Source organism: Corapipo altera, unplaced genomic scaffold (genome assembly GCF_003945725.1).
Source record: "Corapipo altera isolate COAL_440 unplaced genomic scaffold, ASM394572v1 343, whole genome shotgun sequence".
Taxonomy (NCBI): Eukaryota; Metazoa; Chordata; class Aves; order Passeriformes; family Pipridae; genus Corapipo; species Corapipo altera.
In genome coordinates, this window is record NW_020884913.1 from 3,462,731 (window position 1) to 3,482,166 (window position 19,436).

At 40.8% G+C, this 19,436-nt stretch overlaps 1 protein-coding gene across 5 annotated transcripts in view; it reads right to left on the reverse strand.

Moving 5' to 3' along the window:
• The window catches only part of ANKFN1 (ankyrin repeat and fibronectin type III domain containing 1), a 127,990-nt gene that overhangs the window by 22,607 nt on the left and 85,947 nt on the right, over positions 1-19,436 (reverse strand). For all 5 annotated transcript variants that reach the window (XM_027654518.1, XM_027654519.1, XM_027654520.1 and 2 more), the window contains 6 exons: positions 13,393-13,490; positions 11,788-11,878; positions 8,705-8,812; positions 2,168-2,267; positions 908-1,040; positions 178-294 (listed from right to left, as the gene is read on the reverse strand). In XM_027654518.1, coding sequence (XP_027510319.1) covers positions 178-294; positions 908-1,040; positions 2,168-2,267; positions 8,705-8,812; positions 11,788-11,878; positions 13,393-13,490 — 647 coding nt within the window. The remainder of the gene's footprint in view (positions 1-177; positions 295-907; positions 1,041-2,167; positions 2,268-8,704; positions 8,813-11,787; positions 11,879-13,392; positions 13,491-19,436) is intronic.

Consider the following 19,436-nt stretch of genomic DNA (forward strand, 5'->3'; position numbering starts at 1 on the left):
TCCTCCTCACTTTTAATGTAACTCTTTGCTCCCAGGTGGCAGGAGGGGCTCAGTGCTTCATTTCTCTATAGATGATAATGCTGCTCCAAAAAACAGGCTGGAGGGACAGCTGGCAGCACTGTCCCTTGGAGATCATAGTCACTGAGTTAATAGCCAAGAATATGCCACAGAACCCACCTGTAGCTGTGCTGCTGCTGAAAGCATCTTCTGCCTGGCCTGAAGGGCTGTGGATGAGGACACGGACACAGCCATGTTCTGCCTCAGCCACCTGATGTCATCCCACATGCAAGACAACTGCAAAAACATATCCAGTTCAATCAGTTTTTGTTCTCAGCACTTACAAAAGCAGAAATGAAGCTAAACAGCATTTTGGACTTGGAAAAATCAGTGGGTATCGCTCGTTTTGAGTTTCTGTGGCTGGCAAAGAGCTGCCAGATAAACGTGACACAGATACGGACTCAGACACAGAAGGTGTTCTGTAAACGTCATGCACCTGTTTCAATTAATTTTGGACTATTGCACAAAATTGATTTATTGTTTTCGGGGTATAAAAAGAATAGCGTGAAGACAACTTGAGTGATGGCACAGCCACAATAGCAAATTTAAAGCTTCTAGTTATTTCTTTAGGCTCTTTCTCTAAATGTTCATAAAACCTCTATGTACCCACACAGCAATCACTCATGTAGGATTGTACATTGGAGAGTTAATTGTGCTGCTGTCAGTGACCCAGTCAGAATTTAGTCCACATAAATGGTTTGTGAAAATTGCATTTAACATGAGTGATAAAGCACTTCATCATTTTGCTTGTTAATGATATAATTTCATGTATTCAGAATGATGAGCTGAGGCCTAGGCACTGCTGGCAACAGATTTGCAGAAGCAATATATGAAATTAGACTCCCGTTACCTTTGTGAACCACAGGAAATCCTGCATAACTGAACTACTGTGAGAGTCATCGATTTCCACAATTGGGATTTGATCTTCGTTGGTTACTAACAAATTGTCTTTGTAAAAAAGTATAACACATAAGTAGAGTCCCCTAAAGAGAGAAGGAAACACTATCAAACACCTTTCATGTCTATTCACATCCATGCCAAATTTAGTCAAAGAATCATAGATGTTAAGTTCTGAGGACAGAGATTGAATCATCTGGTCCTAAATTCTGTGTTCTATAGATCATGCAACTTCAGCCAGTGAATTCTAAATAATATTTGGGAAGCTTATCACTTTAGATGATGTGAGACTATGTGAATCTAAGAAATTATGAATCTGTGCAAGCCATTGATATTTAGTTTCAGTGAGAATTTTGCCAGAGTACACAGTACATAATGGGGGCTTTATGCCCTTTGGAAATCAGAAATTTTACTAAAACTTATCATTAATGTGCTTAGTTCTGCCCGTGTTTACTTCAGAGCAAATCTGAGGTAACTCAATTGAGATCAGGTGGGTTATTATGGATTTACATTAGTGTAATTGAGTGTAATTTGGCCAACATATCTTCAAAACTGTTTATAGAGATCATTCCCCTCAATATTTACCCTTGCAATTAGTTACATAGGTTAAGTAGTGGCCATAGGGAATTTAAAGACTCTGGAGAGCTCTTCTGAAAGAATCAAACTCTTATCAAAATACAAAAGGAGAAAAAGCAACCTGAACACTCCTGGCAATGAAAGAAGAAATAATTCCAGCATAAGCAACTTCCAATTGCTAAATTATCACGGCTGAGGGTTGGATCACACTGGACTGCAAACCTGTTAGAGAATTCTGCATGTGTAGCTTGTTGCCAGTGGACTATTCAAACGTGTTATCTGAGCTCTGCACTTTATGTTATGAATGAAATAAATGTCACAGTTTCATTATTGAGCAGCAACAGAGGCAGTGCTTCCCAAATACCTCAGCAGCTGCACTTTGCACAGAATATTTCACTCTGTTACAGTTTGACTCCATTTCCAAGAGTAACAGCGAACAGATTCTATTGATTTCAGTCGGGGCTGGAGCTTTATTTCCCTGTCAGTCTCACACGGGTGTGATTTTAGCAGGTTCATTCTGTCTGATTGCTCTTGCATTGGTAGTGGCATCTTCACACAGATTTCTAAGGTGCTTTTTGCTATTACAACAACAACAGCTAAAACTCTGAATGTCTGGGAGATGAAATGAATGACAAACCGTTTCAGGGTCTTCACAAACTTGTTCGATGAATGGAAAAGGTGCTTCAGGCTCCTGGAAACCGATTGCTTGCGACCAGCATTTTGTAATTTAGAACTTTCTGAAATGGAAGAAAGAAGTAAACCAAGCCTAGCTCTTAAATTTCAGTTAGTGCCTCATAAAGAACCTTTGTTTCTCGAACCACAATACTATATTTCAGTCAATGTCCTCTTTATTCCTTTCAAAAAGCAACATTTAGAAATTGCTCAAACCCTTTGACTGTGTTTTCATTAACTTAGTGATATGCACCAGCAAACAATTTCTTTACTTGCAGCAAACTCAGACTAGATAAAAATGTTTTGCTCCTAGGCAAAGCATAGCTTGAACCAGCACTATGTACTAGTCTTAATGGTATGGATTTTGCAAGGGAGCTCAAAAACCCCAGAAGAGATTTGAACCATCAGTCAACATTTTAGGTGTTGTAATTCTTCAGTTTCTCTCCACTTATAGCTTAAGCTTCTAAGAACTGACCTGGCAGTCACTAACATCACAGCATCACCAGTCTAACCTAAGGAAGAGCTTTAAGGAGACAATGAGGTCAACCTTCATCTTTCTCTGTATCACATTTAATCCATCTGCTTTTGCTTGGTATTTTTTTTCCTCATCACAGCTTCCACTCACCTGAATTGCCTCAGAGCTTTCACAGTTACCTTTGCTCCCTACTAATCTGGAATCCAAGGAAGATGAGACCTGCTGTGTGCCTGCCAGGACCTCCAGACCAGCTTTCTCAAGTAGAAGGATTTTATAAATTCATATATTGTCCCAGTATTCTAAAAAAAAAAATGCTGTTATATTTTTATAACACTGTGTTCTTTTTCACTTTGGTGAATTTGACCTAATGTCTTTCCTTCTCTCATGCATGGCCTTGTAAGCCAAAGAAGTACATTCCCATGGGAGTGGAACCTCACAAGCTGAGAACACCTGTGTACCTGTGAGCAGGGAGGGGATGCCAATAGATGGCAGTCAGGGACATGCAGGATTGTATAATGCACTGTCAGTTGTCCACACATGGCATTTTAAAGGCACTTAACACTGTTTAATTTTTTTTTTCATTGTTTTTTGCAATGCCTTTCCTTTTTAATGCTGTTGTAAGAGAAACAGCAGGAATATTTAATATTAAAAAAAAATAGAGTTCATTCTTCAGCTATTTACTGCAACGGGAAAAGAAAGGCAAAAAGAAAAACGCAGCTGTGGAAGTGCATCTCAGTTTTCCAGGATCTGACTTGTTTATTTGGATGAATCACGGATCCCCATCCAGATGGAAGCGTGAAACATTTTGAGGGACACCCTTCTCCAGTGGGAAAAAACCATGACTCATGAAGAAGCATTTGCTGAGAGCTGCTGATCATCTGCTCAGGTGTTCTCAGAGGAACTTATTTGCCACTTACCTCCAGAATGGGAGGTGTCTGTCTGTGTCTCCCTGCTGAGTTCTAAGTTTGAACATTTAAAGAACATCTAAATTTGCTGCTGTCACAACCCCATCTGTGGGAGCGCTCAGCGTATTTTTAAATGCTGAATAAATTTGCACCATAATTCGCACGTTGAAAACCCCAGAAAGCAGACACACTGTTAGCAATAATTACTGCTCTGTGGAACAGCGAGTACAAAGAGAGCAAGATTCTGTTGGGGGTGAAATCATATAACTCAGATGTATGAGACTTATTAGATCATCAAATCCCTTGTCTTTCCAGTGCAAACTTGTTCTCCGTGGCATATTCTCCAGTGCACTCTTCAGCTTAGTTTTAACAGACTCATCCAAATCCATGACTGCTCCTTTGAAGCAACTGACCTTTGTTTTCCTTTCCTTTTAAAAATACTGATTTGCATTTCTACCCATAGCTCCTCAGATAACTGTTATTTTACTGAGAACATTTGCAGTGTATTGCAGTAATGTAAACCAAATGCTACATGAAAACTCCTGTCTTCCTGTTTCCTTCTTCCAAGGTTAAGACCAATTTAGGAATATAAATTTCATTTTAATTATTTTCTTCTATATTCCCTCCATCTATACGGAGGGAGTGGAGGAGGAAATTGCTGAAGGCAAAGCAACATAATTCTGTATAAAACTCCCAGAGACTGCAGCATTAAAATAAGAGGGCACATTACAAGTGAAATATATGTTATTGGGCTATTCAGTGGTTTGGGTTTAGTCCACAGCTTTGCAGAAGCCAACAGCAAAAGAAATAATGTAAAACTAGATGGAGACTGTAAACTCTCCTACATTGCTGTTTGCTTTTGTTTTACAGTAACATGTGTGTAGGAGCCAGAAAACATGGAGCTGAGATTAGAGGATAATTTGGATCTGCAGGAAATGGAACCTTGGCCGTTACTTAATTAACTAATAAATAACATAGAGTAACTTCATAGAAAAGCACCAGTAGCAACACAGTAAGTTTATATCAATAAATGATACAGCAATAGAGCTGTGAGCTCTTTTAATAGAAGCCTAGGAATGAACACACAGATGAGATGAGAGAATTCCCAGTGATTAGGTTTAGATCAGAAGCATTCAAACCTGGATTGAAATGGGCAATTAAATAAAAGATGCATTTATGACATTGGCAGCCTTTCTCTTCAAAGGTAGGTGTGCAAATGTTTCTTTGCAGTTTTTTATGTAAATACAGCTAATGCTTAAGAGCAACCTCATGGAAGAACAGGAACAATGGCCACTCATGCTTGTTTGTATCTGGGGTCTCTATGGACTGTGTGTTGTGCTGTGCCATGTCCCTGAGGAGGAAGATCATCTGGAATTCTTTGTCCTGTCACTAGACAAGTGGGTGCCTCTTCTCAAGTGGGGCAGATGTGAAGTAAATGGAATTACTTCGGTGCAAAATTATCTGAGATCTTGGCCCCACAAGCCAGGCAGTCTGTGGAACAGTGTGGAACACTCTTTTGGAGTGACCCTGGATAGGGAAGCAAAGTAGCACGAGATGAGCTAGATCCCACTGAAATCCTAGTGGAGGGCATAAAAGGGGGTTTAGAGTTTTCACTTACTGTGTAACCTTATGAAAAAGCATTGAATGGCTGGAAACTTCCAGATGAATTCAAACTCAATTTAAAGCTGCACATTTTTAGCAGTGCAGACAGCTGACACTGGGATAATGTGCATGGAGACATCATTCCACACTGAAATTAAAGTGGCCAGACACCTCAATAGCTTGAGACCATGGCAGATTCTGTATTACCTCACCTCAAGGTGGGATGTCTTTCAAAAGAAAATTCTGTATCTCATGAAGAAGCCTGACAGTCTTCTACCACTGTGTGCTATGTTTTGGATGACAAAGTCAGGCTCAAAAGCTAAAATTGTAACTTCTTAAATTCCCTACCTAAACTCAGTTTATGGCTTGGTTCCCAAGTCTGCTTGTGTATATTCTCACAACGAATTATAATCTAAACATTTTAAATGTCCTGGGGAATCAGAGATCCTTCTCTTTGCTAAAGGCAATTAAATCTATGTGCTCTGCTTGTGAATCAAGTTACAGTTAGAACATACTTATTTATTTCTCTTCTGACTTGTCCAGTAAAATACATTTCAATTAAACTTCAGAAAGAAAATATCTGGTAAGAATTTTACTGAAGAGTTGGGTTCCTTTCTTAATGAAGCATCACACAATTGCTTAATCCACTCAGAATTGTTTAGAAAAAATGAGCTACAAGAAAAAAAAATACTTAAAAATATATTTGAAGTGTTGCCAGGACATACAATTGTAGTAACTCAGTTATGATAGTCTGTAGCATGGTATTATGAAGACAAATGGATGACTGTTGTTTGTAATCATCAGGGTTTTCCAGAAGATTAAACATATGAAAGCAAAGCTTCCTAAGTAATTCCCTAGGAGATTTCATCATATCACAGAGCAGGTTCAAAAGCAACAGCTGATCTAATTCCAAAAGCTCTTAAACTCACTGTACATTCCAATGTATTCTTCCTGGTATTTTTGTAAGCTTGTTTTCCCCAGCCCCTGCAACGCAAAGCACAGGGCAAAAGGCAGAGCCTGAATGAACAGACCTGGGCAAAGGATCTGCCTGGAATCCGGGCAATGTCCCCTCCCAGATCCCACCGGAGCACCAGCACACAGCCTGGCCCTTCCAGCTCCTCTGTCTTCTGAGGCTTTTGCCTGTGCTATCCAAGTAATTTCAGACCTTTTAGGTTGATTACCTTCAGTTTTTCCAATTCCCTTGCACTCATCCTCCACTCTCCTTCAGCCAGCCCGAGCAGCATGAATGGGATATCCCAACAGGAGCCACCCCGGGAACAGCCAAGGTGCCTGGACACCAGGTTTGAGTCCCATCTGTCCTCACAGAGCTTTAATTCACTCAGAGTTTTATTCTGCTCTCATTAATAAACCACAGACAAATCAGTGGCTGTTGGCAGATCCAGGGATACTCCTCAAACAATGTCCAGCTGTTCACTGACAGCTCTCAACCAAATGGGGCAGAGATCACAGTATTGACATCCAAGCAGAGTCAGAAGGAGTTAGTAGAGGGAAGCAGGGTAAAGATAAAGGATAAATGCCTGGGCAGGTCCTCAGACTGTATATAACAGCATGGCCATGCTGAGTTCTATCCCTGTCAGCTGAACCATGCAAATTTACATTAATTAAGAATCTAGATCAGGCCTTTGTATTATATGAAATGAAAGCCATTATTTGGGCTTGTCAGTCTTACACAGCAACTTATCTCAGATCCTTGACCAAACTCCTCAGATTCCACTGAGGCTGATAAATACCAGAATCAAATTTCAGAGTCAAAGTGATGGCATAATTCTTACTTTTCCTGCAATCTTTGTCTTGATGCCTTACCAAATCAGTGAAATACAAGGGATCGACGTCAGTCATATATTTAAAGCAAGTTCCAAAAGTTCTCCTATGATGTTGCCATCCTGATTTATCCAAAACACACTACTGTATAATGCTAGCATTAGAAGCAATTATGAGATTTTTACTTGGTTGTAGGCATGGGTGTTGCTCAAGCTGACTCTACATGTGGTGCTGCCCCATGAGAGCTCCCGCAGCCTTTCGGGCACAGAAGAAACTGTTTGGAGCTAAACGGATTTTTTGTATTGTTGTTATTTATTATTTAAGGAAAAGGAGTTAGGAAATCAACAACAGAGTTGTCTGTGCTGTGCTTCGAGGCTGGGGTTAATTTCTGGAGTGGTGGAATTTTATAAGAACCAGGCCCTGGTGTCAGATTCTCAAAAGGAGGGATTTTCTGCATGTTGTTTATACCTGCTCCTGTTCTGGGCTGGTATGTCAGTAAAACAGTCTATACTGAGAATAGTTTCAGATGGTCCATCACTTACTCCCTGTTCACTAGGAAGGTGGCAGAAAAGACCCGAGATAGGCACTAACTCCAGAAAGGAAAAACTGTACTGTGGAAAAATGGTACATACATTATATTCTTTAATAGCCTGAAAAAGCTATGTAAGAGGTAGAATACATCATCTGTATTTTCAGTACAAAGACCACCTGCAAGTGATAATACTTGCATGAATTTTAATTAGGGAAACAGCATTTTCTAGCAATATCTTCTTTCCCTTTCCAAGCACCATAGATGAATAGGTTAAGTTGCTATGGTTACAATGGGTTGTGGCAGACTGTGGATCACCGTGATGGTGACATATTTGCACGTAAAGAACAAAGGCTGCATCTTTTCATTTCAGCCAGATGATTTTAGCCCTAAGTATTTCTATGATTTTAAATCAATTGATGCAGCTTGACATAGCAGTCGTACTAGGTGAAGAAAAATGAAAACTTCATGGCAGTTTAACTTTTCAGTTTGAAATAAGTTCCCTTTGCAATGAAGCATTATTCCAGTTAGAAGTTTATTTTAAGAAAATAAATAGTACTTTTCAACAACCCGTATAGAACAGGAGTTTTTATATATGCTTTAAAAAGAATGCCAAGCTGTTGCCTTGGCTCTTGAGCTATTAAAGGCACAGTCTGTTTCTCATGAATGAAGTTTGGCTGAGGTTCGAACTCTCCCCTAGTTTTGATCCATTCTATTTTGAAATGTAGCAATCTTATCTTCCCACTGCATTGTGCAAGTATTTTTCATTATGGATTGGCAATGGCATCCACTGGAGTACTTAGTGTCTTCCATTTGGAGGCAGCCAATTCCCCTCTTTTGATCCAAACCAGTTGTTAACTTTCTAAAGTATTTCCTTATAGAAAAAAATAAAAGAGACATCCTTGAAACATTTTAGTGGAATCCTGCGTGAAACTAATTCGTAGGGAAAAACAAATCCATAGGTGTGTAGGGTACAGAGGGGGAAAGGGTGTGCCTGTGTGTGTGCATTCGAGCTTTCAGATGTTTTCATCCAACTAATTTCAAGGGTTAAGAGCAAGATAGTGTGCTAAAGTGATTCCAGATGGGCCAATATTAATATCTTTCTTTTCCTGATGAATGAGAAGGTATGACCTAGTTAGAAAACTGCTAAAATTACAGGCGCCACAGAGGCTTCAGCTGGTGCCCTACCACAGAGATATTTATCCTTACCTCTGCAATTATAGTGCTGATGAGCTGCTCGAACCTGCTGAAGGAGGCGTTCCAGGGCCTCAGTGTGTCCCCTGTGCCGAGGTTCTCTTCCACTGCAGTCTTTCCAGTCTATTGAACAAAGGAAATAAACAGAAATGAAACACAAAGGTGCGGGAGAAGGTCTAAAAATATTTTCTTGCCTCTGGTCCTCCTTGGCTTCAGAGGAGTTTTACATCTCGGCAGGCAGGAGGAGTTGTTTTCAACTCTGCTGTTGTTACTCATACACCGAGTTTTCTTTGCCTTGTGCCAGCTGGGTAATTAATCATAATGATTATTAACAAAGAGCTCCCAACCAGCTCTGAGAAGCTCCTGTAGAGCCTGACTAGACAATGACTATTTCTCTTCAGTACATGAATGGGCTCTGTTGCTGCAGCCAGAGCTGCTCTCAGCCTGTCCTGACACTCAGCCCCTCACTATGATCACACTTCTGCTGCTTCTGCCTCTTTTTCGGACACTGGGAGGCTTCAGACACTGGACTCCAGTTTATAGGAAACTGCAAAGCAGGGAATGAACATCTTCCCACACCCAGGGCTTGCTCTGTAGCCAGAGACACATGTTCCATGTAAAATCAGTTCAGGAGATCTGCTTCCAGCAGCGGCCTGAAGGAACGCTGGCAATTCCTGCCCTGGAGCCCTCGGGCTGCTCAGCACTGCACTCCTGAGGCAAAAAGCTGCGGTTTCTGTCCCACAAACCTCCACCTCCAACAGACTTTGTTTTCACTCCTTTGCTGCTAGTGGCAGTCTCAATCTTGATTTTAAAAACCGAACTTAGCACAAATAAGAGGAAAAAATTGTGTGTGTCAGAGAGGTGCTTTTTAATTCCAGACTTGGCTGTTTTCATACTTTGATTGTAAAGAGATAAGAGTATTGCACTCATTTCCTGACTCAAAGTAATGGTGAATCAGGGTATTAAGAGATCTGTCTGCACAGGAGACACGCTTCCATCTTGCTGGCACAGAGGCCACGTACGTACTCACAGCCACCAACAGTTTGCTCACTCACTAAATATACAGATCTAGTTTCTAGTGCAAGTTTGGAGTCAAACATTCCTTCCAATGGGCTCACTATGCCAGGGATATAAATACCTATTTATTTACATTTAGTAGCAGCTAGAGTAAGCCCCTGAAAGGCTGGAAAGAGAAGACATTTGGTATCCCGATAGCCTGTGGGCAGTGTGACAGCTGCAGAGGGGCTGTCCCCTGTGTTGGGGGCTATTGCAGAGATCCAGGGCCAGCTGCATTTGTTGCTCTGTGTGGGGATAATGTCCTTGGATCTCCTGTGAGCAGCCAAGAGGGACCAACTGGAACTCACCAATCTCAAAGTGCTTTGGTGTCACCAAACTGGGATTTCTTATGATATCTCTATCCCAGTGCTTTTTGAACCTCCAGATTGCTGACTACCTTAAAAATGATATGGAAACCAATTTCCCTCATTGTCCATCTCTCACCTGCTAATGAATAAGCCTAGAAATCTGCTGTCATTTCATAGAGCAGCTGCACAACATTGGCCACCACCTTCCAGGCTGCTCCTGTGTGTGGGAAAACCAGGAGGACAGTGGCAAGTGTTCATGGATACACAGACACATCTCCAAGGATGTCACAAACCTTTGATGCTCCGGGATGGATCAGCATTAGGCCCTGAAGCTTTCATTTCCCTTGCACAAACTTCTGGCTGCTGTTACAGACAACTCTGCAGAGTATTAATATATTCACATTTCAATTTTAGCTTAGGGCCATATTTTGTTATTCAACAGTGGCATAATGTCAGATTTCTACCTTCTTGCCAAGCACAAATCTGCTGGTTTTCAAAACCAGTGGTGGAGGCAGTCACATGGGTAAAAAAGTTCTGAAGTTACTCCAGTAACTCCAGTGGTAAATAACATCTTGTCTCTCTGGTGCAAAATCCACATCATACAAAGCTGCAGTCCTAAATGCAGCCTGTTTTGCCAGGAGTGTCCCTTCTTTGGAGATATTTAGCTGGATAACTTGCAGCTACTGTAAGAGAGTCTGTCCCCCAGCTGATGTAAACCTGTGGGTTTTAGGGCCAGTCCTGGCTATAGTCAAGGTAATTGCACATCACTGAGTTGTTCAGTTGTCCCATGATTGCAGCACATTTTTGTTCTCCAACAGAATATTTCTTTAGCCTAATTCTGGTATTATTCTGCAGCAAACAAGAGCAAACTTGAAGCAAAATGGGCCAATGGTACTGCAAGAGCCTTGTTTATCCAACCCTTTCCATCAGGACTACTGAGAGTAGGTACAGCTTGCTGTATTTTCTCACATTAGCATGCAAGGTTATTAAATTGCTACATTAGCCTAATAAACACTAGTGTTAATGCAATAAAAGGAAAAGTCTCACTTTACTGCATTAATCAATACAAGGGGAGCTGTAATACACTGAGCCAGTTTGGCAGGGAACACCAAGTCTGCAAAAGCAACTAACAATACAATGGGATTATAATAGATTAAAAAATTACAAATGACAAATCACAGTCCTAATGGAGTCTGAGAAAACCTGTCAGAGGTTGGAATGGGAAAAAAGGCTTTTGGACATTTCTGGAACATTTCAGTGCTTACAGGCTAGATCCTGTCAACGTGTGTGTCCACACTAGAGTATTTGACATACAGGATGCTGTAAGAATGGTCCAGTGAATGGGATCTGTAATGCTACAAGGCAGAATACAAAATTACATGAGATACATGTAAGTGTTTTGCTTTCAGCAGCTCAGATTCAGTTTTTGATCCATTCCTGTACTGAAAAATGAACTTCCATATATCAGAACTCTGTTAAGAGAAGTAAAGGTCAAAATATTTCTCATTTTTTTAAAGTGTTAATGACTAGACAACAATGTTCTGTCAAAGGACTGGAGAAGAATACAAGCTAAGACATAAATATAAGTATCACATAAATATATTATTATTTTCCTCGTTTTGGGGGGAGTTTTTATTTATTTATTTCACTCCTAGAGGACATGACAATTACATCATGAATTCTTGCAAAGCAACATCACCAATCAATCTAGGAGGGCAGACAAACTCAACCTACTTGAAGGAGAAGCATATTCAGGAGTAGATTTCCTTGGAGGTCCCCATCCTCTCATGTTGTATGCTGAAACATGGACATAATACCTCCGGCCCTGCAAATGGAAACAGCTGGAGTCAAAACTATCACTGCATTCAGAATCTTGGCTGTAATAAGTGCAGAGAAGCTCATCACAAAGGTGTTTTCTTTGAGAGGCTTAAATAGCTTTAGTAATTTAAATGCACCGTGACAGATTGAAACAGCAAAGATCTGAGGGCAGATGAGCTCCTCAGGGTTATCAGAACACACCGATTCCAGCTGACAAACCACAGCCTCTTCTGCCAAATCTGACAATTTGGGAACTCTGACAATCAGACTGCAGAGCAGGAACTCCCCTTTTCCCTCTTGTATTTGACAGAGCCTCTCTACCAGCACAGCAATAGGAGAAGCTTCATTTGGCTGCCACTAAAATCAGTCAGACCTTTATCACTGATTTTGATGAATAAATCTAGGCATAAATCTAGGAGAGCACTCCTGGAGGCTTAACTTTCAATTTAAATATGTTACAAACTTTGGAGAGTATAGACAAGCACATGGTAAGCACTGATCTTAACATGTACCTATGGAAGTGGCTGTGCAGACAGGCTTCATTTTAAGTACAATTACTCTGTTTTTTTGCTAGAAAATGAGAAACAGAGAGTAAATGCATATTGTGACTCAGCTCCTTGGAAGACTGTGCTTCAAATCACAGATTTCTTCAGATAAAAGGCTAGAAAAAAATATCAAAAAAGGGGTTTTTTCTATTCTATTCTATTCTATTCTATTCTATTCTATTCTATTCTATTCTATTCTATTCTATTCTATTCTATTCTATTCTCTCATTTTGAGAGCCTCTGTTTTGGGACATTGCCCAAGGGCCACATGCACACCTCCCCCTACTCTGACTTTGTAGGCCTGATGTGCAGTGGATTCAGTGGAAAGGCTCCAGCTCAGTGGCTGCTGGGTTGGCCCCTCTGATGCTGTTTCTGGTGGGAATATTTGTATTTTGAGAGGCTTTGTTTTCATCAAATATTTTGTGAATCAAAATTCATTTGTACAAATGGCACTGAATGTAGGAAAAAGACTTTCAGACACATGGTCAGAATGATTCTGCTTAAGAATCCATATCAATATTCATCAACTTTCTCCATTGCTGACCCAGTTCTGATTGGTGTAAAACAGATAGACAAAGATAAATAACAAAAATTAAAATGATTTCCACCAACATGCGCATCCCTGAAAGGGAGAAGAGAAAGAGTTGATATTTTAGGTATTGGTCATCAGAGTCAGGACTAGATCTCTCAAGAGCTTTTGATCTGCACTCAGGTTATCCCATGATCCAGAAAACAGCACCTTTCACTCTGGTCTTTTCCAGTCTCCCCTCTGAATGATAACTCATGGAATGGTTCATGCTGAATTGTCTATTCCTTTGTCACTTTTGGATTATGGATACCAGACATATTGTGCTCAATCACTGGAACATGTTGCTCCAAGAAAGGCACTGCAGTGATTACCAAGAGGCAGGGATGCAAATTATCCATCTTTGTATCACTGGGGTCATCAAGGTCTAAAGAGTCCTCTGGCACTTACTGTTCTGAGACCCGTGATGGAGCACCTCAAAGACTGAAGATTATCCATAATTATTTCACCAGCCAAAGGAGAAAAGTCTTCTGAAGAGCTCCATTCCACTAGGAAACAAATGGCAGAAGAAAATCAAATCAGATACCAGTCCAAGCAAAGAAGTCAAAGGACTTGAGTCACTCCCAGGTTAGCTTTTCTCCTAGCACTTTCCCAGTCCGTGTTGGTACTAAAAGTTAAACATTACTGTTTAACAAAGCTTTACACAGTAATTAAATTATATCTCTGTGTATAGGAGACAAAAGCAAAATATTCTTCAAAAGCTTTTCAGGAAAGAATGCTTAGAAATAGACTGCAATACAAATTACCTTCAGCCAACATTTACCCTCGTTTAAACAATTTCCTTTTAAAGAAAGAGAAGTAGTGGAAAAGAGAAGGTAGAGGAATTGGGCCTGTTAATGCCATTTGGCAGTTTTTACACCCAAACCAACAAAAAGCACTGGTTTGCATTGGATCTGCATGGGCAGAGAATTCTTTTTGCTCCACAGGTCCACAAAACTTTCATCACCTACCATTGGCTAATTTGGATAGAAATATCCTCCTTGGACTAGACCTGACACTCACTGGAGCCTCAGCATTGGTTTCAGTGGGTTCTGGCTCTGCTGTCCAGGCCTGATGTTCCTGTGGTCACTGAAATGACACAGCTCCACAAGGACCTATTAAGCTGTGTCCACTTTGGAAGGAATTAAGAGGTGCTGGGCTGACAGATCCCTCCCATCTGCCCTGCAGCCTGAAGTACAATGGGCACCTTCACCAAAGTGCTCCTGTCACTCATATTCCTGCTTCAGGGCTTGTGGAATTAGTGGTCCTGCTGTCTGTGCTCTTCCTCAGTACTTGCAAAAATTAATGTGCACATAAAACAGTATCAGACCATGGGAAATTACTGGGTGATTTGAAGAAAGAAGGAATATATGCAAGTGGGGAACTGATAGCTGCAGGTAGAAAACCAGCCTTTTTTTCTTAAATTATTCTTTATTAATGGCAGATGCCATGATTAGAGGTAAGGCTGATCCTGGAGTGATACCTCTGGGATTTAGTGACTTGTACCTTCAGACACAAACTTCCAGGAAAACCTATCAAAACCATTATGAAATGAATCTGTTGAATTATTCTACAGTGGGAATTGGGAGAGCTCATTAATATCCTGGACTTACACCAAAGCAGAGATTTCAACACAAAGCTTTCCTTTTAAATTTACAGAATAGTTCTTAGATACTCTATTTGCATATTCATTAGTACTGGAGTCAATAATTTAGAATAGATCAGAGCATATAGGTGTTCTTATTTCAGCATGGGGAATTTTCATCTTCTGGCAGTGTCATACTGGTATTTTCATATTAAAAGAAAACTGCTTTACAGAATTTTCTGCTCAGCATATACAACATTTAACTGCCAACACATTCTTTCCAAAATAGCCAAGTATCAATAGCACAACTCATTTTCCCCTTCTCCCCTAGTAGCTCCTTGTCTATGATTGCAGTTTGTGAATGCCCAGCATGATCTGCAACATTTTTGTGTTTGCTGCAATGAAAAGAATATTGGGTTTGTCTGTTGTCTTTCAACTTCTTTCACTGCATATTTCTTTAGTTTTCCATGGGTTTTAAATAGCTAATTGCTGCCACCTTTAATGGCAGCTATCTCTGTACATTAGAATGAAAATATAGAGACTGTTATGGTACCATACTGTAGGGTTTTGTTGACAACCTAATTATAGGAATACTTGTAAGTAACATTGAACTTGATGGCCTGTCAGAGTTTCCATTGTAAACTGTGATTTTCGAGGTTTCTAACTCCACTTGCATTAAATCATTGCAGACATTCTACACATGCTGCAAACTTAGACATGTTTTCTGTTTTCCAGAAGGAGAAACCAGAAGGAGAAATCCTGTTCAGACTGCTGAACAGGTTGTCAACAGCTTGGAGTCACTTCCCTCACCATTTTTCTTATCAAAGATTCACATTGAGTGAATCTTTGATTCACATTGAGTGAATCACAAAGACAGAGTCACTTGAGACAGATTCTGCCAGCAAATCCTGCCTTCATTGGAATCTCCAGGCACACCTGAGTGTCCCACTCCATGTGAGGGGCAGTGGGAGGGTCACACTTCAGGCAGCACAAAACAAAAGCCAAGGGTGGAAGAAGTGGCTTTAAGCCGCTTCTGAGCTTCCCAAATTTTTAACTGTTCTCTGGACTGGAGACTTCCCAAACATAAGCTGGTAGTTCAAGAGGCATATTTAAATTTGGGTGGCTTTCACAGATAAGCATTGCAACCCTGTTCTTGATGTGGGGCTCCTTCTCAACCCTTCCTCTTATATTAGGCATTTAACAGAGGGCTCCAATGTTTGAGGTCTTGACACTGCCTGAAGAGGAGTTAACTTATCTAGGATAAGTTATCTTCTATAAATTATATCACAGGATTGCAGGCATGTGACCAGCAGGAACACCAGGATACTAGTGTTGGGACTACCAACAGCATGGCAGCTTGTCCTCAGAAATAATCAAGGACCACTGAGTTCAGAGGGGGAAGCTGAGTTTCCAAGGGGAGAACAGGCAGACTCGGCCTTTAAAGCCCTCTCAGGAGCAGCAGGGAATGGGTTTTGTGACAGTAAATCCCAGCTCTGCTCTCATGTTCTAGGCCAAACTGCTGCCCCAGCTCCTGTTGTGAACCCCCACGTGCAGGGCCCTCGTCCCCCTGCTGGGTGACACCGATCTCCCGGTCCCTTGAAGGAAAACTATTCCCTACTTGTCCTGTCCTGGGTGCTGAGGTGCCACCCCTGTGGGTGCCCCCCGACCCCCTCACCCAGCCCAGCCTTCCCTGGCTGCCCAGCTGTGCTTCTCATTACACAACCAGGATTGCCAGCATTTTGCACTCACTTTATTTTAGCTTGCCCTGTGGTGGCTGAGACCCATGGAATTGAAAACATAGGAATATTAGCCTGTGGATCAGGTTATGGTTATCATTATGACTGAGAAACCTCCCCCCCTTTTAAAGGATATTTACCCAACAAGATGGTGTATCCAAAGTTACTCAAAACTTAATTTTTAAATATATTTATTTAAAAACCTCACTTTTGGAAAAAAACCCGTCCCCCAGTTTCAATAAAAATTTCCATAACTGAAAAATAAATATTTTTTCAACAGCTGTGTTGGAATAGTGCCTTCTTTTTCCCCTCGTTTCAAAGTATATCTGTTGTAAAGAAACTCATAACAAATTCTGGAATTTTTTTGCTTACTTTTGATTTTAACAAACTTTTTCCCCCCCCATGATTTTTAATGATTTGAGTGAGAAGAAGATGACATGCTTTAGCTTTAAAGAAATGCAAATCAACTGAAGTAATTTATCACTTAAGTTTGTATCTCCTGCTATACATTGACAGATTTCAGCTTTCTACCATAATGGCCACCTAAAAATAATGCATAATATTCTGCTGTACTCGTTCACTGGGTTATAAACCTCTTAGAAGGATGTGGATACTGGTGTTCCTATTTCCTAGATGGGAAAATGAAGGAAGGAGAGGTAGAGCATCTTGTAGGCCCCAAAACAAGGGACAAAATCCCATGAGCTCTGTTACACTTTTTAGGCCAGTGTTGCCCCTACTCCCACTCTGGCTCTGTACAGATCTTCCTGGTACCAATACACAGCTACACATAAATGGTCTTATCCTTGTGATTAACCTGCATCTAAAAATTGGGTAATTTGTGCACAGCAACCCATCAGGAAGATTTAGCTGCTTCTTTGCCCTCTTTGTGGGAGTGCTGGGAGACAGCTCTGGCAGTAAACAGAAATTACCAACCATTTGTGTCACGCTGAAGTACTTGGGACTTTAAGAGAGAACAAAAGGCTGCCTCACCTCAGCACGTAAATGCTGAATATAAACACGCTGGAGTATAGAAACCAGAGGATGAAGAGGGTCCTTTATAAGAGCCCAGGAACAGGAGCTGGTCTTGTAGACTGCACCGACTGTGCTGTAAAGGCCCTGAAAGCTGTTGGGTGAATTAAGGATGGAGCATGTTCCAGTCCTGTTCTGAACACCCCAAAGGGCTGCTTTGTTGTGAACGCTGAATGTCTTTGCTGTTGCGGCTTTCCATCTGACACTTCATGTTATGTCAGAGCAGGGGTTTTTTGTGTGTTTAATATATTGGTGACTATGTGTTTTAATGAAGGTGCCCTGTATTCCAGAGCTAGCGAATGCACGATGTGTTGCTGCGGTCGCCAAGATAAGTAGTAATTTTTAAATAAACAGCAGTATAAACAGTTACATAAAACTCATGTAAATTGCTGGCACATAATTTTAGACTGGCTTAAGTTATGTAACTTACTTGTGGCCAAGTTTTTTTTTTTTCTCTTTTTTTTTCTTTTTTTTTTTAATACTCAATTCAAGCTCTTTAAAATAAAGGGAGAAGTTTATTTTCACCTGTTTCTTTCCCACTCACTACCTTTCTGCTGTGCTGAGCCCGTCATAAAGAGCTTAACAGAGAGATGGATGGACAGACAAAAGGCAAAGGGAAGGCACAAAACACCTCCTGACCCTATTGTAGATTTATTCAGGAAAGCACCTTCTCCTGAGTCAAGTAAATAGCCTGAGCCACAGTAGAATTTGTCACTTCTCTTGATGTTTGTTTTTGCTTGCACTTAAATCACTCACTGAATTGCTGAGTAGATTAATTAGACCAGGGGACATGAGCTCTGTTGCTGCTTGTTGGGGGTGTACCTGAGATTCTGGATTTTATTCTTGCATTCTGATTTACTGTGTGACCTTGAGCAAAGAATTATGCCACTGTGGCTTTTAACAGAGGCTAAAGCAGCAAAGATTCTGGCTCCTTCCTCTCCTCCCCATACCCAGGACCTGGGCTGAAGCATAAGGTGATCTTGGCTTGTGTTTCCAAGGGCCTCCAAACATAATCCTGTTGTTCATTAGCTGCCTTTGAAATGTAAAACTGAGAGAAGGCACCACCAGAAACCACTTCACACCAACTTTTTCTGCCTGCTGATCTTTAAGAAATAATTTTAGTAGTTTACACCCATGATGTCTTAGCATCTGGATTTAAGGACATTAAACACTGGCATTTGTGTGAATAAAATCAGGGTGAAGGAACCTAAACAAATATTTAGAAGTATAGAACAAGTGAAGAGAATTGAACACCACTGAAGAGCAGAGCTTGTTGGTGTAGAGCATGAGCAGCTCAGATGGAGAACATTGCAGAATTTGGTCAGCTCCTCCCTGGTACCTTCAACTGTTCTTTCCAGCCTGATTTCAGAAAGAAGTCCAGTTTTTTCAGACTTGAGTTCAGCCTCTGTTCATGCCTCTCTCATGTTTGGAAATCCTCCAAAGAATGACAGGAGAAAGACAGGTCATACCAGGGAGTAGTGACAGGGATCCCAGCAGAATGCTTCCATTAGGAAAAAACAAATGTTTGGCACTGAGGAGTTTGTGCAAACACAGAAGTTAAAAGATAGTAGTCATGGCCTGGGACTCAGATTTCTAGGTACTGTTTAAATTAAAACCTGAGCTTCTAACTGCTTTCAATACTAGTGTTCATTATTTTGGATTTTATCTATTATTTCAGTTATTCCTGTACACTTATTCAAGGCTCTTTGTACTGGGTCAGTAGAAGCATCAGTAAGGCTGAAGAGGAGTGAAAAAAGATGCAAACAAACAGGTCTGTGCCCACCTGAGGTAAACAAAGCACTGCTGGGGTATAGTGGGAAAGAACTACAGGCAGGTTTAAGGGCCTCTCATCAGAACAACAGTCAGAGCAGTGCCAGGCAGAACACCAAGAAAAGCATTCCTAGACTATTCCTAGAGAGCACATCTTCATTTGAAACTTCCATGGCTATGAATCTTCATGAGACTTGTTTCAGAGATTTTTTTTTTTAATAATCAAATACTTTATTTGCAGTAAATCTTCTTCCCAACAGCTGTGGGCTCCTTTAGGTTTTACGCCCGCTAATAATAACCCCTGATGTTAAATAACCTTTCTTGTGGCCCTGTTT